Source organism: Adiantum capillus-veneris, chromosome 2, assembly GCF_014529385.1.
Source record: "Adiantum capillus-veneris isolate H3 chromosome 2, ASM1452938v2, whole genome shotgun sequence".
NCBI lineage: Eukaryota > Viridiplantae > Streptophyta > Polypodiopsida > Polypodiales > Pteridaceae > Adiantum > Adiantum capillus-veneris.
Window position 1 is genome coordinate 75580307 of NC_140932.1, and position 26117 is coordinate 75606423.

General features: G+C 41.0%; 1 protein-coding gene across 2 annotated transcripts in view; it reads left to right on the forward strand.

The window, feature by feature from the left end:
• LOC147463001 (major pollen allergen Ole e 10-like) overlaps positions 1 to 9279 on the forward strand; it is a 76962-nt gene extending 67683 nt beyond the window's left edge. For both annotated transcript variants that reach the window (XM_086486619.1, XM_086486615.1), the window contains one exon: positions 8669 to 9279. In XM_086486619.1, coding sequence (XP_086342745.1) covers positions 8669 to 8780 — 112 coding nt within the window. In that variant the 3' untranslated portion in view covers positions 8781 to 9279. The remainder of the gene's footprint in view (positions 1 to 8668) is intronic.
• The last annotated feature ends 16838 nt before the right edge of the window (positions 9280 to 26117 follow it).

Consider the following 26117-nt stretch of genomic DNA (forward strand, 5'->3'; position numbering starts at 1 on the left):
AAGTGCTGCTCTCAATGCAGCTTCTTGGTAGGCTTCCATAAACAAGCAATTGGAGTAGAGTGATAAAGCACAACAACTTTTGTTGCTAATTCCTATCCAAATGCATTCAATAGAATAGCTTATGAGGACGTACGAGAAGTTTTCTACATCGTCACATACATTAAAAGGTCATAGATACAGCCAACTGTCCACATACCTTACTCTCAATGGCCTTTTTTAGACGTACACATGGCCAATGTCACGAGTTTACAAAGCAACTTTGTCTTGGAGCCTGTTATACCAACAAAACAACCTCTACTTTACAATCCAAGACTTCTGCTACTTACAAGAAAATCCTACGCATAGATCACACAAAATGATAGTGATAACACCTAAAGAGCACCAAGGAAATGTTGAATCTTGACATGCCTGACTAAGAATTCCATCATTGTCATAGAACTTCCAAAAAAGCAACATACAAACATTTGTCATAGAACTTCTAGAAAAGCAACATACAAACACTTATGTAATAATTGAAAAGAGTTGGAAAAAATGCATCCGCAAATATGTCTTTGAAATATCAACCATAGTCACTTGGAACGGGAAATCGGAACGAGATCGACAAGACCATTAGAGACGAAAATGGCTTGCTCATTTCACTCATAGCCAGTAGAGCCTGTTGAGGCTCAAGCCCAGGTACTTTATGGGTCCCCGCAGGAAGCACTCGCACGTTGCGGAGTTTGTTGGGGCGCCAAGATAGGTTCCTTCCGTCCATGAACAGGTGGTTAGGACGCCGATTCCGCAGGTTTTGCCAGTTCAGCCCGCCACCTTTCAGAGTCCACATGTTGCATTAAATGGATAGGGAACTAGTTTTCAGGCAATGCATCTGGTTTTTCCACCACCCACTGTACATCCTGGGTATTTCGGGGGTGGATCTGTGTTCCAAAGTATGGCTGGTTATGCGCCTAGAAACCAGCAATATATGCTAGGAATAGTCTTTGGGGGTATGCAAGGCATGATGCCGAACCCCATGTATGGTAGTATTGGCATGCAACAAGGGTTTCGATGCAATTCAGAGCCAGTTTGGGGTGCCACAAGGCAATTTTGGCATGGCTGGTTTTTTCTGAATAGCAGCCAGATATGGCACCGACTCCTCAAAATGTCAATGGCCAAGGGGCGCCGATGATCCCTATTACAGTGCCCATGTTGCAAACACTTCCCTACGCAATTTGGGAGTATTGGAAAAGCCAAAGCCATACAAAGAAGATAGTGCAGCGGTAAAGTTTGATACCTTCGGTGGTTTCGAGGACAAGACGAAGGCTCTTGCCTTCCTCCAGCAGTTTGATACAACTTATGCAGGGGGGAATTTTAAAGAGGCCTGCAAGGTCAGGAAAGCTGCCACCTTTTTGAAAGGAAATGCACGGTCATGATGGACGACATTGTTGATGCAAGGACATGCACCAGCCACATGGGTATACTTCAAGCAAATGTTTGCACCTGCGTGGTTGTTAAACGAATTTGAAGCCGATGTCATGATGGATTGGCACCAACTTATTGCCGCTACTTGCAAGAGCTTAGAGGAGTACAATCGGAAGTTCTGTAAAGCGTTGCTCTCAATAACTTCCTACAGGTTTGTGCCATTGACAGAGCAGATAGAGAAATATTGTTGCGGGTTGCTTAAAGGGTTCAGGAACTATTGCACAAAGAACCGAGTGGCCACCCTTACCCAGCTCATGGAGGTTGCCAACATTGGAAACGACTTGTTGAAGGGGGAAGATAGTGGATTCCAGGTCAATGTGAAAGGGGGCCAGCCCAAGAAAAATTCAACAAAAGAAGCCTTTTGCAAAAGCGGCTCCTTAAGCGTCCCAGGGGCCAAAAAAGGCAAATAAGCAAGGATTCAGCCGAGACTTCTAGAGCGCAGGCAAAGAAACAAAAAAGGAAGCCTTTCGTGCGTAAGTCGCTCGAGGAAAAGGTCTTGATGGGAATAAATGCTTTATATGCGAGCAGCCTGGTCGCTTTGCTACAGATTGTCCACAAAGGAAAAGACGAGTTGACTCATACGATAAAGAGGACAAGAGAGGGAAGAAGCCCAAGCCCAACGACAGGTTTAGTGCCAGACATGGTGGGTGACAGGCCAAGCACGGATGCCAGCGAGTTATGCAGAGCTTGGGGTAAAGTCAGAGACCAGACGGCACTTATCTTTTTTGATCCAGGTGCCAAAGCGAACTTTATCTCACCAGAGTTAGCTATGAAGCTGGGCATTAGAGCTGAAGAGATGGGGTACACGGCAGAGGCAGGGTTGGCATGTCCTGGCCACTCAGAGTGTGTTACTCCCATTATTGGAAAGCTGTGTCTACATATTTAGTCATATGTTGACACAGAAGAGTTTTCAAGAATAGGTTTCCTATTCCAAGGATTGATGATAGGGTGCTTCAATTTTCAGCAGGATAGACCTTAAGAGCGGGTACCATCAAATTCATATAAGGCCAGAGGATGTGCACAAGACTACATTTAGGACAACATTTGGTCTCTATGAGTTTTTAGTGATGCCATTTGGTCTTACAAATGCTCTTGCTACGTTCACTAGGATGATGGACCGGATTTCTCGCTTGCATCAAAAGTTTGTTGGCACATTCTTTGATGACATGATAGAGTCTATTCGAAGAATGAAGAGGAGCATAGGCGTCACTTGACCATTGTGTTCGGAGAGCTGAGGAGTCACAGGTTACTTGTCAATCGTAAGAAAAGTGAATTCTTCTTGGAAGAGATCCACTTTCTTGGCCACATAGTGTCAAAGGATGGTGTTCGAATGGATCCCGCTAAGGTTGAAGCGATCAAGACATGGCCACACTTAAAGACTGTGCATGATGTCGGAAGCTTCTTGGGATTGTGCTCATACTATCGAAGATTTATGAGGAATATTGTAGAGATAGCTTCACCTCTTCACGCTTGCAAAAGAAACAGGTCACTTTCAGATGGGCCCAAAAAGAGATTTCAGCTTTTAGTCTCTTTAAGGAAAAGCTGACTACAGATCCAGTAATTGTTTACCAGATCTTAGGAAGTCATTTGTGGTCTAGTGTGACGCGTGTGGCAATAGCATCGAAGCAGTGCTAATGCAAGATGGATAGATAGTAGCTTATGAAAGCAGAATTTGGCAAGGGCCAGAGAAGACTATGCAAATCTACGAGAAAGAGCTTTTGGCCGCGCTTTCTAGTTGGAAGCACTACCTATCAGGTGTTGATTTTGTTGTCCAGACAGACCATTAGACCTTGCGATACTTCTTGACACAATCAAAGTTATCCAAAAAGCATATGCGATGGGCAAACATGCTTTCTATGTTTCACTTCCAGATTATGCATGTGGAAGGCAAGAAGAATGTTGTGGCTGATGCGTTATCAAAAAAACCTCATATTTCAGTTGTGTCTATTCCTTATCATCATGAGCTTGATGACATGAAGGAACAATATGCTACAGATGAAGATTTCACAAGGATTTTTGAACAATTGCAAGAAGGATGTCGTCATGAGCAATACCTCCTCAGAGACGGTTTTATGATGATGCATGGCAGAATATGTGTCACTAGGCCATTGCGACATAAGGTCATGGTAGAAAGTCATGTCCCACCGTATGCAGGGCATTGTGGAATAGATGCGACAGTAAAAGCGGTCGAGACATTCTTTTATTGGCCTACTTTGAGGAGAGATGTGGATGTCTTTGTGCGAGCATGCCTGATTTGCCAAAAGGTCAAATTTGATGGGCAAAAGGCACCAGCGTTGTTACAACCGCTTTTGATCCGGATAAGCCATGGGAAAGCATTCCTATGGATTTTATCTTTGATCTTCCAAGAACGCTGATAGGGAATGATGGTATATGGACCATTATGTGCAGGTTCAACAAACAAGCCCATTTCATTCCTGTCAGGAAGAAGATAAAATCTGATCAAATGGTACGATTGTTCATGTACAATGTGTTTATGTACCATGGTATGCCACACTCGATTGTCAGTGATTGTGATCCTCGCATGACGAGTTTGTTTTGGAGAGGACTGTTTGAGAACATGGGCACTACGCTCAAGTTCTCGTCTTCGTTTCATCCACAAACTAATGGACGGTCAGAAGGGGCTAATTCTATTGTCTTAGATCTGCTGAAATGTTGTGTGTTAGATAATAAGGGCAAGTGGGAACAATATTTGTCTATGCTTGAGCATGCGTACAACAATACGATGCATTTGTCCACAAGCAAGGCACCTTTTGAGATTGTTGAAGGTGGCAAAAAGGTTCCTACCATTTTGCATACAAAGGACAAGATCTTTGAGGCGGATCGATATGTTGAGAACATGGATGAAATGTATAAGAAAATCAAAGTTGCCTTGGAGAAGACTCGGGCAAAGCAGAAAAGCGTTGTTGATCGTCACCGACGTGAACTGTTGTTTTCACCTGGTGATTGGGTTCTATTGAGGTTTGAAAAGGCAAGGTTAAAGAAGATGAAGGGCGAGGAACGATTGTTTCCTAAGCTCAGTACACGTTACTATGGGCCTTTTCAAGTGCTTGATAAGATCAGCGATGTTGCCTAAGGCTGAATTTTCCTAACACTTGGCAGATTTATAATGCGTTTTACGTAAGTCTTCTGAGACCCTTTGTGGGTGATGTGCGAGAAGATATGCCACAGGAGGATCACCCAGAAGTTGATGAACTTGATTAGATTTTGGCTCCTGAGCAGATTTTGGCACATAAGGAAAGAAAAGTTAAGGGACAAGTTGCAAGACGCTATTTGGTGAAGTTCAAGAACTATCCACCTATGGATGCAAAGTGGATGGAAGAGCATGAACTGTCAGAGTCACCAAATGTATTGCAGCTTTACCTTGAGGCCTTTGGGTTACAACCCACGTATGCCCCAACCCAACGCGTACAAAGGAGGGGTAATAACAGAGCTAGCGCATCAAGTGTACATATGGATTCAATGTAATAGAAGTGTGCATCACTCTTCAAGTGTTAAAGATATAATGTCACTTCTATAATAGATGGAAATGACAAAAGTATGAAGGTCTCATTAAGTCATTTGTATCTATGTGTTATGACCTTTCTTGCGGGTACATGCGATGATAAAAGGTTGCTAACAACACAAGATCATCAATGGCATGTATATCTGGCATGCAATCGAGCACATTTGCGATTTCAAGAGGGGGGTATGTCACGAGGACGTGGCAACTGCTAACCTTAGTTGTTGGTTTCTTTCCGATTATTTTTAAATAATTTTTGGGACCCTCTTTGTGAAGTTGCAAATGGCCCGACATTGTATGGCCAGTGTGAAACAATCAACGGTCGAGAGTTTCACCCGCAGACGGGAAGGCCTTGTCACCAAGCGGGCCGATTGGCACTGGAATCCGAGCAGTAAAAGTATGTCTAGGCTCAGTTCAAAGTCATTTGGGCCCCTCGCTACGCTTAGAAGTTGGAGATGATTTTGCCAAGTCCAACTGAAGAGGGGGGCGCCCAAAATGAGAGAGGAGGCTGATTTTCACCTAGTGTGACCTATACATTGCGTGTTAGTAGTTGGTGCAGGTGATGAAGCTTTAATGGAAAGCTTGCCTTCTCCCTTGCACTATGTAGCGCGATGATTCTACTCTCGCGCATCTCTCTCCCCTTTTGAATACAGAATCGTGATGCCCCGCTCAAGGGCTACTCATTTGTATGTACAATTATGCGGGTTCACGCGCATATGCCGGGCAAGAGCCTCTTGTCCAAGTACTGGATTAGCTAATTGCTAACCCCCCGCAGGTACATGTGAATTCGGAGAGATTTCTCGCGAGAAATCTCGTTTGATTCAGAGGCAAGTAGCCCAACAGGTGCAGGAGTACGAGGGCTCGCTACGGATGCGTTCGGCTCACAAAACGGAGCTCAAAACAGAAAAAACAACAACAAATCCAAGGAGAGGGGAGTTTATAAAGGCAAAAACAAACTCTCTCTTGAAGATCTAGAGCATTATCAAAAAAGATAACCGTTGTTTCAAGTGCGGGGAGCAAGGGCATGCTTATCGTGCTTGCCCCACAAGAATACACGTAATGAGCCTCCTAGAGCTTCCATAGTTGAAATTCAAGAAAAGGATGGTCATTATAAAGGATCTCCTCTTTCATTCTCTTTGACCCTGGTTCTACTCAAAATTTCATATCCACAAAGTTGACCACCAAGCTAGGCATCCAAGCCTATGAGATGGGACAAGTCCTACCTATGGATGGTGCTTTCAAGGGACAAGAAGCCTCAAGCATTCCCTTAATTGGGAAATTGAGGCTCCATGTCCAAAGCTATGTGGACAAGGAGGATTTCTTCATCTCTCCTCTCAAACATGAGGATGTAATCCTAGGGGCACCATGGTTTGATCGCATGGCTGCCAATGTTAAATTCCCTAAAAGACACAACATGATGTGTAAATTTGCAGGTTTAGGGTTTCGGCCCTAATCGGTCCCTAATACCCCGAGGAGGTCCGGGGAAGCGAGAGGATCGTTAAATAGGTGATTTGGCGCAATTTGAGGGCAGAAAACAGAGAATTCAGCATGCTGCAGATTCTCACCAGGTTTTGTAAAGTGTTCGTATGCGCCGGGAAAGTCATCCATTGCGTGGGATTTTGTCTGTGAAGTTTCCTAGTATAGTTATGTTGCCGAAATCGGGCCAAAACAGGTCTTTTTCAGTCTGAATTATGCAAGACAGCTTGTAGGAAATCGCAGGTTTTATTGCCTTTTTGTTAAGAATAAAGAAATACTGAAAGGGGCGCCAGTCTTTGGGGCTAACAGGTTGTCGGTGTTTGCTTGGAGCGCTCTAGCTTCCAAGCCGTGTGTGTTCGAAGTGTTAATTCCAATTACAGGTTTTATTTGCGAAGTTTCTTTGTGTCCCAAAGTCTAAAGTAAAGTTTCGGGTGAATGCCAAAGTCTACCGCCCTACGGACGGGTTTCATATCGGTAGCTTCCGCATATCGTGTGATGCCATTTGGGTTGATGAATGCGTTGCAACCTTCCAAAGGTTGATGGCTCACGCTTTAGGGAATACTTGCACATATTTTTAAAGATCTATATGGATGATTTGTGTGTACGTTCAATGTTACGTGAAGACCATATAGAGCATTTAAAAGAAGTTTTTGAGAAATGTCACACGTATAGGATTTGTCCTAACCTACAGAAGTATGTTTTCATGGTTAGACAAGCCAAGATCCTAGGACATATCGTTTCAACAAACGGAATATCCACAAATATGGATAAAATTAGGGTAATTGTGGAAATGCCACGTCCAAGGATAGTTAGAGAGGTTCAGTCATTTGTATACAAACCTTGGAACTCTCACCCCAACTTGTTTCATATCGGGTTCCTTAAAAAAGTATTTCAAGAAGTTTGGAGGACATTTGGGAAGGCAATGGGCCTTTGACCATGAGAGTTCATGACTTAATTGACAACATACACTAGCTTAATCAAGCAAGAAACACAATGAAGAACACCATCAGTTCAGCCATGGAAGCTCCGCTTACACACAAGCATAAAACCAACTCCAAACTCAAATCTGAAACTCCAATTTCATAGATACACCTCTAGTTTACCTCGTGAAACAGCCCAGCTTCCTCCCTCAATTCTCCATCAACAAGAATTCATGGATTCATGGAAGCTTTAACACTTCCATAGATCCATAGACAAGCAACACACTTATTTGAGGAGAGATTGAATGGGGTGAAAATGTTGATATTCAGCCATAAGCAAGCACCCCCTTCCTTACATGAAGGCATCGTAATTGCGTGGCATTTTTTTACCCTTTTGGGCCCAAAATAGGCCTTTTTTGGCTATTGTACTACTATTTTTGGTAGTTTTTAATCTTGAATGACCTTTTTTGAGGAAAAACAGTAAAATGGAGTGGGCTATTCTTGAGGGCTATTTGTGTGGCAACCCTAGAATTCCGTATGCAAATCTTTTAGCTGTTCGTGCACCCCTCTCCAGGCCTTCTAAAGTAGGCACCCAAAGTGGCCCTACCTAGAGAAAAATGGCACTCTTCATCACCCTCAGATGCCATGCACACCTAATTGGCCATGCTAAAATGGTTGCCAGCATAGACAGAGAAACTAGTGTCTACCCAAATAGCAGGGAGAAAATATGAGGCTAGCGTATGTTTGATAACAACCATTGTAGCCAATGATATGTTGAGCTCCTGTCTTAAGGGAGAAAGCTTGTCCATACCTGCTTTTGACAAAACAAAAGGATCTTGTTTAAATAGTAACAAGGGACGCTCATTTTTTGGGTTTTCGTCCCAACTGTCCACCCATCTCCCTTCTAAGCCCTGTTCCCCGTTCCCCGTCCCGGCTATCTGGGACGTGTCCCATGTTTACTACGTAAAGTTTTTTGAAAAGAGCTGCTGGCATGCAAGTCTTGCCATGGCACTTGTATATTGTACAGGCATATTCAGCTGCTTTGTGCGAGAAGAAGTTTCCAGGTTTTCAAAGCAGGTTACAATCTTCATGCAAGGCTGCCCTAGATTTCTGTATGTTTGATGGATTAGAGCTTCCCTTCAAGCCGGGAATTTAGGCAGTAAAAGATTGATGTAAGTTGAAATGTTTTGGTCGTGGAAACAATTTTTCTTACCCCTTACACCTTATTTAGTGTTTCCTTTTGTTTGATTTTTGTCTCAATAAAATCACTAATGTATGGAGAGATTTGTTTCAGTGGCTCTTTGAATCAAAGTACCCGAGTTGTTGAGAATAATGCCAGCAGGCATCTGTTAAAAGGGGTATATTTTCTGCCAATTGCATATTTGCTTGCTTACACCCTATTTTAGAGCAATGCCAGGGCCCCATGAATTTGCGGAGTACATAAAACAGGGATTGCATTTGGTGCAAGATGGCTTGTTCCTTTTTCTGAGAAATACTTGAATGGGGCCGGGAATCGAGCCCCGGTCCACACCCACTTGAAGACTTTGCCATGAGAAGGCGAGTATGTACAGAACTTAGAATACACATCCTCTTGAAGTGGAACTTGGAAAGGCCCATACACCTTCCAGCTGGTTTAAGGTCTATGCAAGTATTGCCGTGCTTAAGAGATGCTTCATTTTGCGCCAGCAATCCTTTATCTGGAAGTTTGTGAGGCCTTAAAGTGGCCTAAAGTTGAGGTATAAACATGCTCACTTCTTGGCAAACCAAAATCAAAGATCAACAACTTTAGGCCTTAAAGTGGCCTAAAGTTGAGGTATAAACATGCTCACTTCTACAACTTTCATTTTTTACTATCTTAGGTGTACCATCTATTAGACCAAACTCAAACTTCATTGTAATGGTCTAGATCCTGTGCATTGTTCATAAATGTCATGTGTGTGTGTGTGTGTAGAGAGAGAGAGAGAGAGAGAGAGAGAGAGAGAGAGAGAGAGAGATTTATTAACCTCTCCTAGAGGCCAAAGTTGGCCTACAAGACAATGGTGTACATGAGTGTGTCCTCCCGGTATCCACAAAAGTGCTGAAAATGAAGGGGTAGGGAAATGACAGTAGAAATAAGCTCCCCGGGAGCCATGAGGAGCTATTTTTACGAGGGAAAGGACAGAATGTGTCTTTGTGTGATGATTGAGATGCCTTGACATCTTCCTCTTGTGGCATTCAATAGTAGCTTTGGTTTGTTTGTGGTGGATCTCTTTGGATTTCTCGCGGCAGGTGACCTATTTGCCTGCTCTTTCCAGAGAGATACCTCTAGAAGCCCACCGAATGGCAGCTTTTGCTCAACCACCTGCACCCCTGTGATGCATCCTGCCCACAACCTCTGAACTAACCTAGCCCATCTGGCCCAAACCGCATGATTAGGACCTCACCTCTCATTGCAAGATCATTATCTTGTGTCCCTAAAAATGCTTGTGCTCTCTCTCTCTCTCTCTCTCTCTCTCTCTCTCTCTCACACACACACACACACACACACACACACACACTTTTTCTTTTTGTTGTAAATCTATTCGATTAATTTACTAGTGGGAAACCTCAAAGTGAGGAAAACCCTCCGAAAGGGTAATGTACAAGGGGAAAAACATAGAACTACTCAGCTGTACAGAGTAGCCAGAAACATTCATAGGAAAGCCGATGTATCTCTGCGGTGATATCACCAACTTCCAAAGCAAACTGTAACGATTGCCTAAGGGAAAGCTTGAAGAGTGGGAATGGGTCTGCATGAGTACGATGAAACATGTAAGCATTACGCTGACTCCACAGGGTCCAATAAGCCCAGTATCTGACCCACATAAAGAAGACCGCAAAACGTTGTAGAGTCGGTGAGAAAATGCCAAATACCCATAACCTTTTGTGAAAAACACCCCCAGGAAAGCAGAGCTGCATACAGGCCGATACGTAGCAAAGGAAGTCTTTAGTAATGCAGCAATCCCACAACAAGTGGCAAACAGTCTCTCTCTCTCTCTCTCTCTCTCTCTCTCTCTCACAGACACACACACACACACGGCGTGTAGGTAGGCTTTTGTCGAGTTCTTAACCTTGTTACACTGTTGGTCTACAATGCGAGCCCTAAAATGTGTCTCAAAGGCAGTTCTCCTTTGAATGTTTGTGACTTCTTACCATGAGTGTAAGTTTAGAAGAGCAAGTACATCCAAAGGTAGAATGTTTTGAGAGAAAGTTTGTGACTTCTTACCATGAAATGTGTTTAAAGGGAGTTCTCCTTTGAATGTTTACGACTTCTTACCATGAGAGTAAGTTTAGAAGAGCAAGTACATCCAAAGGTGGAATGTTTTGAGTGTGCTACCTACACTGCATGTTGCAAGTACATGGACTACAAAAATTGGTGAAGATAAGGTTTCAATTGAAATGCAACTCTCATCATTTAATCAAATTATTGTAGAGAACTGCAAAAGCAAGGTAAAGTGGACTTGTAGGTGAGGACACTTTTTATGATTTGTGCCTTTCAACTTCGGTTCAATATTGGGATAGCTTGAAAATTAAAAAGAGTATGCATTCACAATTTTTTTGGTGCAATTGTCTTGTGATATTCTTTGTTCTACAAGTACTTGAAGGAATGTAAATCAAAGAGATACAGGTTGCACATGTGAAAAGAGATTGAATTTCTATCGGCCTCTAAGATTACTATAGTTGATTACAAAGGTATTTCAGAAAAAGAAAGCTCCATTACGAAGGAAAGTAAGTAAAATTATTTTAAGCTATTAGAAGCACAAGGACCTTATGAAGGAAACATGTAGATATAAAACCCAGGTATAAGAGCTAGTTTGGAAGATGTGAAAGGTCTTTTTCCCAAATCTCCAACATAGATCCCCCCAACTCTCCAAGATTTCTCAAGCTCAAGCTCAAGCTCTTTGTAGCTGGTGCATTAGCATCACATGTCCCTATATAATTAAGCCATTCTGGGGTAGATTTATTTTCATTTATTCTAGCACGCACATTTTCTCGATATCGTCGCCTTTTATATCTCTTACTCTTGTCTAATTTTTTATTACGAGCGATCTTTAGTGAAGAGTCACTAGATGAATCGCTACTTGTGTCTTTTGCTCCCTTGGATAGATTGTTATCTACGGTACCATTGGGCCTTGAATGGTTTGTCTCCACATTTGCACTAAGATTTAACTCTGATTCTTCGTCCTTAGAGTCAATTTCAATTGATGATTCTGATCCTAAATCGTGTGGGCTATAGTCTTGTGAGACGCTATTGGTTCCAATGCCAGTCAAACCTTCATCTTGTAGGTCATCAGAAGCTATATGCATTGCTTCTAACATATTTAAGGGTACGAGTGGTGGCATTTCATCCCCCTTAGGTGTTACTCAGGTCGTCTCTCTGTTTCCCCAAGTGTCTATGGTTGTTGCTAAGTGGACCCAATCCACATTGTCCGATTCAGTCATCTTAGGTAGTACATCCATATAAGGAGAATCTTCCCCAACATCAGTGTCCACTTTATATGTGTAACAATATTGCAATGGGGTCGAGTGAATTGTGGTGTCAGATCTATGATCAATTATAAATATGTTTCCTAGAGGATGTGCTCGACCAGTTACAAGATCCACTCGAATGATAGAATCTTGGAACTGCAAGTAGACATGGTTTTTAGACCAGTCATGCACCATTTTTGCTTCCCTCATGAAATGACGTCCTAAGATAATCTCAAATGCCATAGTGTGCTTGGAGAAATCCATAACAATGAAGGTATTTCTTATTTTATGTCCAAAAACCTTGATCTTGAGATTTTCTAGCATCCCAATATGTTTAACAATAGATTCATTGGCCATCTTTACTACTATGGTTGTGGTCCCAAGGTGAGGTCTTCCTATAGTTTTTCATCAATTTTTAGTCACAATGCTAACCCCAACGCCACCATCAAGGATTCCCTTCATAGTTAATCCCTTGGTAGTGATTGGTATGGTTACATTGGATTCATCGCCCTCAAAGGGTATTGTCCCAACTTGTTAATAGGTATTTCTACAATAGGGTTCTCATCTAGTTGGGTTGTGGATCTAAGTGTTCCCCCTCTATTGGCATCTCCCTAGCTCCATCCATCTGTGAAAATTGTGGTAGCCCGACCTTCAGTTTTCCATTGAGGAAAGTTCGAAGAGCTAAGAATAGCTCAAGGTCTCCATACAGTTTAGACATGATGGTGATTCTAACTGCTGAAGCTATGAAATCCATCAATTTGATAATATTTTACGGCACCTTTTGGGCTTCAGTCCCTTGATGTGGGGAAGATGGGATCGCCATTTCTTCGATAGGGTCAGGTAGTCCCTCTGTAAATATTTTTTTCAACGAGAAGTGACTACGCCCACTTTCCCATGACTTTAAGTCACTTTCTTCTTGGATGACACTAGGTATGCCTACGGATCTATGGACTTTGTGAGGTTGTTGTTGCATAGGGAACAATGTGTCTGTAATCTGGATCTGCTTAGGTGTTGGTTCTAGATCCCTTTGGGTATCTTCTACCAAACTCCTTAATTGCTTGACTCGCTCGATCTCCTTTGTAGGGTTTGGGTAAGTTCCTATCTTCTTCTTGGATCCTGGCCATTGTGGCTCATGACGATCTTCCTTGTTGGTTTCTTTCCTAGTGGTCGTTTTAATCTCCATGGTTTCACATGAATCAGAATCCTCTTCAGCGTCGTTCATATATACGGGGTCGTCACCATTCCCTATGTTGGTCTTTGAACTGGGGTTTGACTTCGCTGCTTTTTGCGATCTCTTCCTTCGTGTTTTCTTCTTCTTTTGAGATTGGGCAATTAATGTCATGTTTGTTTCTTCAAGAAAATAATTTTGTTTTTGGAGCAGCGATCGTGTGAGTACATTTATTGGTACCACATGTGTACTTTGTGATGGCTCCTTAGCAACCTCAATCAACTTTAATGGCATGATCTTCGGTGCATTTGGATTATCCGGACATTGGACAATTAAATGATCTATGCCACATCGATTACACATGAGTATCAACATTGTAGACGTGCTCGCTTGATTGGTTTGCATTAGTCTGGCGTTCTTTTGTAGCCTAATAGGACACTCGGCCACACGATGCAGACCTCCACACGTGTTGCGTTCTTTTGTAGCCTAATAGGACACTCGGTCACACGATGCAGACCTCCACACTCATAGCATTGAAGAGGTAGTCTCTTGGCAGTGTAATTGATATTTTGTCCTCTTGCAGCAAGAGCAGGTACTTGATAGACAGGTTTGACTTGTCCCCAATAGTCCTCCATGTAGTATTGTGAACTTTCTTCAAGCACATCAATCCCATAGGCAATATTAGGGTCTATATCTTCCTCACAGCCTTCCAAATAAGCAATAGATGACTCACAACCCACTTGATTCATAGAAGTGATTCTCGGATGTGGTGGTTGCGATCCTAGCACTGGAGGTGGTAAGGGTGTTGTTTGAACAACATTCTGGGCCCTAGGGACCATGTGTTGTGACGTTTGTTCAAGAGGTGGGACTGGCATCAATGCAGGCACTCGAGGTGTGTTTGTCCATGCTAAGGTTGGTCTATTGACCATCGTGCGCTTAAATATTGTGCAATCCTTAGCTTGATGACCATAACTCCCATAGGTATTGCAATTCCCATTGAATTTTACTCTAAAAGTAAGACATTCACTGATACTATGCGGACCATAGCATACTAAGCACCATTGTTGCTCCCTTCTTGGATACATATATTGTTTTGCGGAGCACGATTCTCTAAGACTCTCTTAAATGGCCTTGGTGAGATCTGCTAAAGTCATCTCAAATATCTTTGGCTCCTTAGCAATACGCTTTAGGGTCATTGACTGATGGCCCGACGCTTGTGAGCTAGTAGATTTGGGCTCAACAGACTCTCTCTCTCTCTCTCTCTCCTTGAATCATTAAATTATTCTCTACTTGGATCGCATTGGTGGTGACTGCTTCCTAAGTGGTGATACCTCTAATGACTAGGCCATTGTAGATATCCTCATGTCGTAATCCCCTACTGAATCTATCAAGAAATTGACTATTATTGAAGTGCTCATTTGGATTACAATGAGAATTCAAATGCTTCAAGCGACTAATAAAGTCTCTCACCGACTCTCCTTCCTCTCGTTGGGCTTTCTGGAGCTGAGAGGCTACACCCCAAAGCACTCCCTCTTGTATGTATTCTTTCAAGAACAGTCTCCTAAGGGTAGGGTAAATCATTTTTTCTTCCACCCTTAGGGTTCTATACCAATCCCCAGCCTTCCCACTTAAGGTTAGGTTTAAAGCATTACTCTTATGCAGGTCATTGTGCTCTCCTAGAGAACCGCATATTTGTTCAAGCACTTCGATATGCTTTCTCACATCCCCGTCTCCACTAAATTTTTGTGTGAGCTTGGCTATTTGTACTGCATTACTTCTAGGCTCTCTATTAGGCGTGTTACGCATATTCTCAGCAATAGATCGATCGATGGTTTGAGCAAATGCTGCCAAATTTCCTAAATAAGCAGGTGTAGTGGCCGCAGGTGCAGACGCTCATGGAACTACATGTGGGATGAGAGTTGGCCTCGGCCTTGGCATACGCGCGGCCCTCGGGTCCCATACCTCGTATGGTGGTGTACCACGTGGTGGTCCAAAGTTCATAGGTGTGACCCTAGGCATAGCCGGTGCCAGATACAACATGTTATTGCTAAATGGTATGGCCCCACTTGAATAAGAGCTTGGATAATGCCATGGTGGAGTGTAAGCCCTTGGCATCATTGGGGGTGTGGGAGCTACGTGGGCATGAGGTGCAACAGGTACATAGGCTTCATGCACACCTATAAGTATTGTTGGGGACACTGCGCTACTAGGTAGCGGTGCAGTGCAAACGAGGTCCAAGGTGTACTTTTTGTACTCGTCACCGGAGTAGGTATCGTAGCCGTAGTGTCTCCGAGAGATAGATGAGTTAGATTTGGAAAAGTAAAACTACTACTTATGGGTTCAGATTGTACCAAAACTCCAGGCAACACAATATATGAAGGGTCCATTGGACTCACTGAAGGAGTTTCCATTTGTGATAGTATCGGTTGTCTAGCCTTGCCCATATCCAAAAATCTCATAAGGCCCGTTGAAGGAATGTTAATACCTTGGTTTTGCCTCTCAGATTGGATGATGCTATGGATGACATTGCAGACCATCTGTTGTTTCTCCTCGAGACTTGTGGCGCTAGAAGTAGATTGTACAACTTCTAATCAACCTATATGGTATGTGTAACCCGTGTAAAGGTCAGTCAAGGTTTCAGTTTGTAGGTCATATTCTCAATTTTTGTTGAGAAATAACCCTTCTAGGCTCGGTGTACTAGAGGTTTCCCTTGAGGTGGAAGCATTGTTGTTCCTCACAGTTTGACCCAGAGTTTGACCCACATTGCCTATTAAATCAGGAGCACTCGATTGCTCGATTTCTATGCCTATTGTCCTAGGGGTCTTTCCTTTCATGGCTCGGCGTTGTTCTAGGAAACACTCCATTTTCCTCTCCCTAGCCGCTTGCATATAGCATTCAACTTCTTGCACCTCCGCAAGACTCCTACCATCAAGTAGTAGAACTTCGAGGAGTGATTGCTTCGTAGGGTTTTCCATGAAAGTAGGGGATAGGATATCAATGTGGAAACTCTTGGGGAGTATAGGCTCCCCCTGAGATACCAAAGGTGAATCTACCTCTCCCTCACCTTGATTAACTTCACTAGCCACAGGTCCAAAGCGAGTAGCTCTACTAAAGGTTTCTATAAAGTGACTAAACACACTAGATCCAATTGTGGAGCCCAGACAGGTACGTTTTTGTTTACTTGCTCGGGGTTTGGTGTAGGATGCCCTTCCATAATATCGTAGTCAGATGAAGAGTCACTAGCCGCTATGTTTGGGTCTTGGGTTGTACTACATTGGGTCTCGCCGAGGGCCCGGAACCTAAGGTAGGTGGGTATTGAGAACTCGCATAAGTCGAACTGCTCGCTAGTTGCTCGACCTCTAGCACACGACCAGAGCGTAGATGCATGTGCCTTTGGCACCCTATAAGCGTCGATGAATACCCTCGAAGGTTAACCACTTGATTTTTTGGGCGTTTTGCACTCTGTTTTCACTTGTTTTTTATGTTGTTTAATATCTTTTTATGATCGATTTTTGGATTAGAGTGTGTGGTAGCTCAAAATGAGCGTATTGTTCAGGGGGTCGTGTTGTGCTTTACAGCACAACTTTAGGTTACTCGAAGCTCCGATGATCCTAAAAGGGTCGATTTTTACTTAGGCATGAGACTAAAATAAGTAAGTACAAAGGGTGACTGAGGCCTGGGCCTGGGCTTGGGCTTGGGGAATGTTCCCTATCCCGGTCCTCCCTTTTAAATAATTTTTTAATTTTAAAAAAAATATATATATTTGTTTTTAATAAGGTCGCCGTAGTTGCGTTGCGTACGCGAGTACACACATACACCTAACCTACTTACTTACAACTAACAGAGCTACTGTTACACACTAACATAGTACTACAACAACTAATTAACTAACAGATCTACTTATTGCACTTACATAACTAACATTATAGATCTAATACCTTAAAGCTAACACCTTATCAACAAAAAACAGTACCTTACACCAACAAAAAAGCTAACACCTTATTAACAGAAAACAGTATACTGCAGCAAAAACAAAGGTCACAAATCCTTCTCAACAAGCCACACACCTTCTTTCTCTACCTTTCCTACATTTCATAATACACCACAAAGCAACATAGAGTGTTGTTCGAGCTTAGTGCAGGGCATTTCCTCGACAGCAGCCCCAAAAATGTGCGCATCTGTCGCACGTGTCAAAGCAAGGGACTTGCCGTACACTGTGTGCGGACCACAAATGGTTGCAAGCACACAACCAGATTAATCTAACAAGCTCAAGAGAGAAAGGGTGCGTCACTCACGGCCCTACGCTTGCCTTCGTGGAGGATTCCTCGCCGTGAAGAAGAGGCAGTACCGTCGTGCTACGCTCAACCGCCTCGCCACCGTCGTGCCGTCGTAATTCTCGATCGCATACACACAATCTCTCTCTCTCTCTCTCTCTCTCTCTCTCTCTCTCTCTCTCTCTCTCTCGCATACACACACACAAGGAGATGAAGAAGAAGATGGAGATGGAGCAAGAGCACTCTTCAATTGCACAAATGAGAGAATGAGTGATTTTTAGATTTAGGTGACTTTTATATGAGCTCGCGCATTCACACTTGGACGCCCATGCTTAGCCAACTAACCCCTGAATGTTCCAGTTAGCGTGCGCCTCTCATCGGCGATCACTCTTACCCTTTTCCTATTGGACTGACAAGCCCGGCCCATGACTACTAGAAGTGGGCACTGGTGGTTAACGGGGGGGGGGGGGAGGGGGTTTACTTAATAGTTATGTGACTATCACTTGAGTGTCGTAAAAGGGATTATTAATTTTCATTTTTCTCACATTTTCACATATATATATAAGGGTACTATAAAATGGAATTGGGAAAGAAATTTATAGATTGAATAGGAAAAGGGTGTATTTTATTGTCAAAAATTTACATATAAAGGGTTTGAAAAATAGTCCTTAAACACACATGATATACACAATTTATACCTAGTGACCCCCTCAAGCTTTATAGTCGATTTGGATGACACGTAACTCATCATCCCCTTAATCTCAAACCGGTCGATTGTCATTGCATCTCAAAGTCTTTTTTATTTTGCATCTTGATGAGCTTTGCTACTTTTGGAAAAGTCTTCCTTATTTCATCTAGCTCGTTAGTCAACTTTTGGATTTTTTTGTACATCATTAGATAGATTTCATTTTGCTCATTTCTAGAACTTGTATCAAAATTGGAGCATCTCCCATTTGGAAAACTATTCTCATAGTGCCATGCATGTGTTGGCCTCCTCTACCTCTTGGCTGATGGATCCTTTGATGAAAAGTCAGATTATTCTCTGTCAACATTTTTTGTTCTAGGTCCTTTTTATCAGTACTCTCCACATCAGGCCTGACTTTCAAAACTTTTCAAGACTCTTCATAACAGAACTAGTTATCGGAATTTCTGTTGTTTTCTCAGAGTTCTACTCACTAGGACTAGCTGTTGGGATTTCACTTGTCTTTCTAGAACTATGTCCACCAAAACCAGTTGTTGGGGCTCCACCCATGTGGGTCACCAAAGCTACTAGCAAAATCTTCTAAATGGATTTGTCTTTTGAGCACTCAGGCATCGCTAGCTTTCTCCTCTCTAGATCTTGTGCAATTTGAGTAGCCAAGACCCTTTGCTCCTACCACTCGTCCACTTCTTTTTAGATTTTCATCTTATGCACTAGGTCTCGGATCTCCAATTGAAGGTCTCATCCTTGAGATCTCAGAGATATGTTTTGACAGTCCTTCAATTTTCCTTGTCTAGGTTCCTTTTTTTTGGTTTTGGATACTTCTTTAGAACACTAGTCATCAGATCAACTGGAGTTGGATGATGAATCTTGTGATGTATCACTAGAGCTTGAGCTGCATTTACCTCTTTGGACCTTCTTCTTCTTGGCCTTTTGCTCCGCTTTTAGAACTCTCTGAACTAAATAATTATTTTTTTTGGTCAGAGTTGGTATCTCATGCTCTTGTAGCTTCTTTCTCTTGAACCCGCTTAAGACTAGGCTCACATCCTCTTCTCAGATGGTAGCTCAGCTGCCTAATGAGCACTTTGATCTTCTCAATGTAGCTCGTTACTCAGAGCTTATCCTGCTGAATCTTTTTCAACTCATAAGGATATCTTCATCCCCTTTATTCTCACCATACTCTAGTATAAAATCATTTTTCCGCTTGTTGTATATTCTCAGTCTACATGTTGGATAATGGTAGTACCATTTTATAGATGCATCCTTCATAGTCTAAGGGAAATATTCTACCCAGTCATCTTCACCAATGTTTTTGATGCTATGATATTTCTCAAAATCTTGAATATGTAACAAACCGTCTTGTACACTCATCAATGTACATATTTTCTCTATAGAAAGGTTTCTATTTTTGCTTAGTTTGTAAATTTTGATATATAGTAAAAATGTTTGAGACGCTTTAAGGATCACAGGGTTGTTTTTGGAATGAAAATGGACCTTCCTCGTACTTATTATTTTTGGTCAAAGTGTGCACTCTTACAAATTTTGACTCTCCGCTAAGCCATAAGGAATGTCCATTTTCAATTTTGAAAATTCATACCCCCATATTTTCTCTGCTTAAGAATACATTTTTGAAGTCAAAATTGAAATATTTGTAGTGTATATATCAAAATTTACAAACTGATCAAAAATAGAAATCTTTCTATAGAGAACATGTACATTGATGAGTGTACAAGCTGGTTTGTTACTGAGTGCCAATGTGGAACCTACATTGTGCCTGTGAGGATCCCATGTGGCATAGCCATGCCCTATTCTATCCTAGACACCCTCTATCTTATCCTAATCATGCCCCTATCCACACCCTACCATCCCCCCACCATGTGAAGGCACATATCCTTGCCCTACATGGGTACCAAGGTCACATGCAATCGCCTATGCATAAGGGCATGTTCCCATATAGTCAAAGAAGATAATTATCATATGCAATGAGGGAAAATATGATCTTTTATCGCAACTTTACCCTATCATAGGACATGCAACATAGACAAAGCGTTTTGGGATGTCATGGGCGGTGCCCGTGGCGGGGCCCACACTGGTCGCCCACTGTCAGCCGTTAGTGGTTGTTTTAATTAAAAATTTTGGGATGCTTTAGGAATCACAAAGGAAAATGGACCTTCCTAGTACTTACTAATTTTGGTCAAGGTATGCACTCTTTAAAAAATTGCCTCTTCGCTATACAACCACAAGGAATGTCCGTTTTCAATTTTAAAAATTCCTAACACCGTATTTTCTCTACTTAAGAATACATTTTTGAAGTCAAAATTGTAATAATTTCAGTGTATGTATCAAAATCTACAAACTGAGAAAATATAAAAACCTTTATATAGAGAAAATATGTACGTTGATGAGTGTACATTGGCTTGTTACAAGATATGAACATCGAGATCATCCCTTTTGATGCCTGTGAATGTGGAAAAAATCTGCCTTTATATCATTGGATTTTCCTTGTGTCTAGAGCTTTCATGATGATCAGCTTCCCACTCCTTATGCATATGCTGTTCATGGTAATTTGTTTCTCTCTCCTAATGTTTGGGCTTGTCTTGGTGGTCAATTTTTTCCTCCCATCTCTTGGATTTAACATGGTAGTTTTTGTTCATTTTGTGACTATTTCAAGCTGTTTGTCATTGATTTTGAATGATTGTGCTTATGTTTGTGTGACTCATTGTCCTCACTATTGACTTTAGCTTTGCCCTTGTCAGCATAATGGCAAGAACCGTGTGACTAGGAATGTCATTCATCTTTCTCTAAATGTCTTCTTCATGAATATTTTGACTATTCAAAAACTTGATGTGCATCAACATCTATGATGCGTGGGTTTTCTTGTCTCTCCTCACCTTGAGAGCATGATTGAACATCACCCGATATGGCTCCAATCCTTCAACAACAGTACTAATATGAGCATGATCTTCAACAACTATTCTTGTGGCTCTCCTACCTCTTGCTAGGTGTTGAACATGTATTGTGAATAACTGACTAAACTTAACTTGGGAGACTAGTTCCTATCAAGAGCTTTAGCTCATCATTTTAATCGGCAAAATGGAATGAGTTGGATCCTAATGGCTACCCGAGGGGTCCATCTCAAAATGTAAGTGTAGCACGTGAGTTCACTTGGAGGGGTATTTTATATACCAAAGAGTTACAAAATTACATGTAACAAGAGGGGTTTAAAAATGGAAAACTAAAAAAAGGTTACATATTTTATGAAGGAAGAGGAGTCTTTTAATTCATGATGAAGTGTGTGTGTGTGTGTGTGTGTGTAGAGGGGTTTTCAAAATACCTCTTGAATGCACATGCTATATGTATTTTCGAAAGGTGGAACCCCTAAGGACATCTTTTCTAGGGTTAGGCTCAAAATAACTGAATAGGTTCAGACTTTGAATATTAGATGACTTCAGATAACCAGACGACAGACTCAAACTTTAGATTACTTTGACATCAGATTTTAGATGAATGACTAGTTTATTCAAAAATTAATGCACAAAATAAACCAAAAATTTTAAAAAATATCCTTTTTTTTAAAAAATCTCCACACATAGAGGAATGGTGCAGCTAAATTAAAACTTTCAATTTTCAATAAGTTTTGCCAATAAAAATCAAAACTAAGCAATTAAACCGGCAAAATTAGGTCAAAACTTGACGCATCTGGAGTGTGTAAATTTTTGTTTTGAGCTCAAAAACGTAGCAATTAATCATTACACACGTCAAATTTACAATGAAAAATTGAATTAAGCATGCACATGAACCAACTTTTAGGCACATATAAACACACTAATAAGTGGCAATTTTTACCAATTTCTAGGTGTGTACACACAAGCATTAAATCATGTCAATTTTGCAAATTGATCACACAATTGTCTAATTGGGTATGACCGCAACACAAATCCATCGACACATTGGCCAAATCATTATGCATACATTGATTTTTAGGTGCACACACAAGACAAAATAGTGCACCCACACCTAAAATTAGGCATACACAAAACTATCAAAACCATTTCATGATCCAATCCAAGACCATAAACCATACTTCAATCCCATCACATGGGTGAGTACTCCACCCAACTCAAGTGATGCACATCCAATCCTGCAAAACCACTTTAGCATATAACATGGCTCCAAAAAATTTGACAGCATTTCGGCAGCACAATTATATCCAAAAAAAATCCAAGAGCCACACTTGCTTCCACAATATAAAAATCATAACCATAATATGTGAGGATCTCAACCCTTGGCCATAAACCATATTCCTTACTGAATCAACTCCCACACTTTGAGTTTGACCATACTCACTGCAACCAAACTGAGCCAACACGTAGCCTTGAAAATATGAACTTTTTATGTGTCAAAGAAGTCCAAACAACGACCAAACACAACTTCAAAATCCCACTTTGTGCATAAGTGACACACTATGACTCAATCTCACTCCCTAGCACATAGAGCTAGTTTTGGCCTGGAAGGGTGGAAAGCAATATACACATGCACATGAGGCATCCACATCCATCCATGAGGTTCTATACATCATATGACATCATCCCATAAACTCAACCATGATTTCAAATAGCCCAATTCATGCCATACTTCACATATATGTGAAAAAAAACTTTTTACTATTTTTTGGGTGCATGCATAATATGTAAATAAAATATTCAACCTCAAACCAAGGTATTAAGCTCAATATTATAACATATACTAACAACTTATTACATCACTTTACCCATATGAAACTTATGCAACCAACCATAACACAAAAAGAAAGACACCTTCTTCGTATTTGCACATACGGTCCGGGTTGACTAACCATAACACTTCATATAAGTCACATGGAAATTAAATACATGAAATCAAGTCACCCCAAAAAAAACCATAAATCATACATGAACCACTCATCAAACTCACGATGCTATACGGTACTCCCCCTAGGTAGCACCCCTACATGCATAGGTAAAACCCTATAAGGAACGGTTAATAACTCGCACTCACAAAGTGCTATTACTCCCCCTCGGTAGCACCCCTACATGCATAGGTAACCCCCTACAAGGAATGGTTAATAATGTGCACTCACAAAGTGATATCAATTATCTAAATACATTTATCAGAAATTTCAATCTAAATTAATCTTATAAAGGTAAATTCCATAAATCTAAGGCAACTAACTAGAATTGTTTTTGAAACTAACTTCATTTTTTAAAAGAGGAGTTATAATGCTCTCATTAGAGGCCCACAACTTTTTCTTGATTTTGCAAGAATTATTTGTGAAAGTTTTAGTGACCTACTTAAGTTAGTATCTAATTCTCTCAAGAAGGAGTCGAGTTTTGAAGGGTAATTTTATCATAACCAAAGGAATTCTCTTTGAAAGAGGATTTCTCTTCCAAGTAGTGTTATCCTCCCTCTCCTCTTGTCAATTGGAAGACCCAAAATCTTTAAACCACTCCTGGCTACAAAAATAAACCTTCTCCATGTGGTAGCGAGGTATGCCTAAATCCTATCTCAAAGAATAAATTTTTACTCATTCATACTTCATTGCATGAGCATTTCTCACTACACTAACACGTCCACTCTTAGGAATGTTGCATTTTTACTCTTGCACTACCATTCATTGAAGGGTTCTATTATTGCATGAGAAGAGGGGGGAGTAAGGGGATAGCTTCACAAAAGTGACGATTGTGCTTCTTGAATATAAAACTTCCATTGCTTCCATAGAGATGCCCCATGGATGGCAAATGATGCAAGAAAAACAAAACAAATGAAATTCACCCAAGATGGAAAGTTAGGTCAAGACAAAATCTTAAACTCCAAGAGACTCATTGTATTTTTAAGTTCTTGTTTGAGTGGACATTAAAAGGAGATAGGAACTAAGGGATTATAACTCAAAGAATTCACTTTAAATTTCAACTATGAATAAAAACTTTACCCAGAAGATTTTACATGGATAGTCCTAGCATAACATAGAAGTCTTAAGTAGGAAACTTGTCTTACATGTTTGGAAAAAGACCAACACAAATGTTTACATGTGGAATGTAACGGGGGATGGTCCTTTCTAGGTAGTACTCATAACCGTTGGTCTATATTTTGAGCTCGCGTTCATTCAAGGCCCTAGTATTGGGAGTGGGTCCTGATCGGGTGGTGAGAACCATGGAAGAGTTTGAAAATCGGTCTAGTCCGGGTAGAGCTGATGCTGACAAGAAAAGGAGGAAGGAAAAAGGGAATCCAAGAAGGGATTAGATAAGGGAGGAGAATGTGATTTAATTAAGGAAGTGTTCTAATTGTTTGGTAAAAATGGAAAGGCTAGGAACCTAAATGGGTTATCCCGCAATTGTCCTCATCAGTCATGGACCTTTGCTCTACTTCTTGGAATTTTTATTTAAAAGTAACTTAAGATATATTAATTGTAAGATTTTCCCAAATAATATAAAGAAAAATGAGAATTGTAAGCCGTGTAAAGGCGCCGCCTCCACAGGTGGTGGAGGACATAGGATACTTGAGTCCTGGGACAAGGATAGAGATATGCCTAGAGAAATATATGTGATTTCTTGAAAGATAAGTAGATAACTTTAATATACTAAACAAAAAAGAAAGTAAAATATTCTAAAAAGAAAAAAGGTGGGAACAACTTGATAAATGCACACTTACAAGGGTATGCAACAGTTTGCATGCTGCTTTCAAATGCTTAAAATGTATTCTTAGTTAGACACGTTTGGAATATTTTTTTCTAGTATCATAGTACTACCTTGAAAATGTGCATCTACCAAACGATTTGGTGGAGGGGTGGATTCCGGAGGGTTAATTTGTTGGCCAAAAAGTTGAACCCCATATTATGTTGTCCAATAAGTTAAGCCAAGAACGGGGAAAAGGGATTTCAATCTATGGAGTGAGGATCAAACTTGGGAACGAGGGATTTGTGTAGTTAGTAAATATACTCATCTTAGGGGAACACAATGACGATTGTGCTCGGTCATAACCGAGAAAAAAGCGTCAGTGACGTTGAACCAAGGGTAAATTAGAGAACTCTCACCAGTTGACCCTAGAAGGTAGAGGTTAAATTTAGTTTGATGGCTTCGATTGAAAATTTTTAAATCAATAAGGAAAGATATTTCGAGATTACGGATTCCATATGAGAAAAAGTATTAAGGCCGATATTGTTTTCAGTACAATGGTCTCTCCACCCACACTTGGCTGTTTTTTTAAATTTAAATTTTACAATAATGGCCATGATCTTTGCAGATGAGCGAGCTAAAGTAAATTAACCATCCATACGCTCAATCCAATCCTAAAGAACTTTTCCCACATCTTTGCCTTCCCGCTAAAATTCCTAGGTTGAGACTTGTAGAGCATAGCATGAATGCCTCAATCAATGATCGGTCGGTTGAGACACAATTGGAACATTGGTATTTGAAGCCACTGCATTTTCTCTAGGAGGTATGTTTATCTACTACACTATATCAAGGAAGATCATTCTTAGTACAATACATTCTATTTCGTCTTAATGTCTCCCTTAGTAAAAATAAGGCTGCCAATTGAGAATATGATGAGAGAGAGAAAGAAGGAATGATGAATAAATTAAATCAATTCTACATCTTAAAATTTTTTGTGGTTTAACATTTTACATTGCCTTTCAAATGCCATCAATAATCTCTAATAGTTCTAGCATAGTGTACCCTATCATAAATGTTATGACATCCTTCAACTACTTGATCATAGTGGTCTCATTCTGGAAGTATGTTTGGTGGGCTATTCCATCAGTTTCTCAAAATTGTAGGTGTGAACATTGCTTTGTTTGCATAATGATTGTACCTTTCTTGAGAGAGTGACTGGTTTCTCACAGGCACTCCCATGTTACTATGGACCATAGCATTCTTAAAGCTAAAGTAATCATCAAAGTAAGCAGAGTTTGAGTAAAATTGTCATGTGTCTCCCATCCATTGGTTCTATGTATACTGGAACATTCCCATAAGCAATGATGTCTATTGTAGGCATTGTACATGATCTTTATATTGCATGGATTGTGGATACTGAACTTCTACAAAAGGCTAAAGGAATGTGTGCCATTTTGTAAATA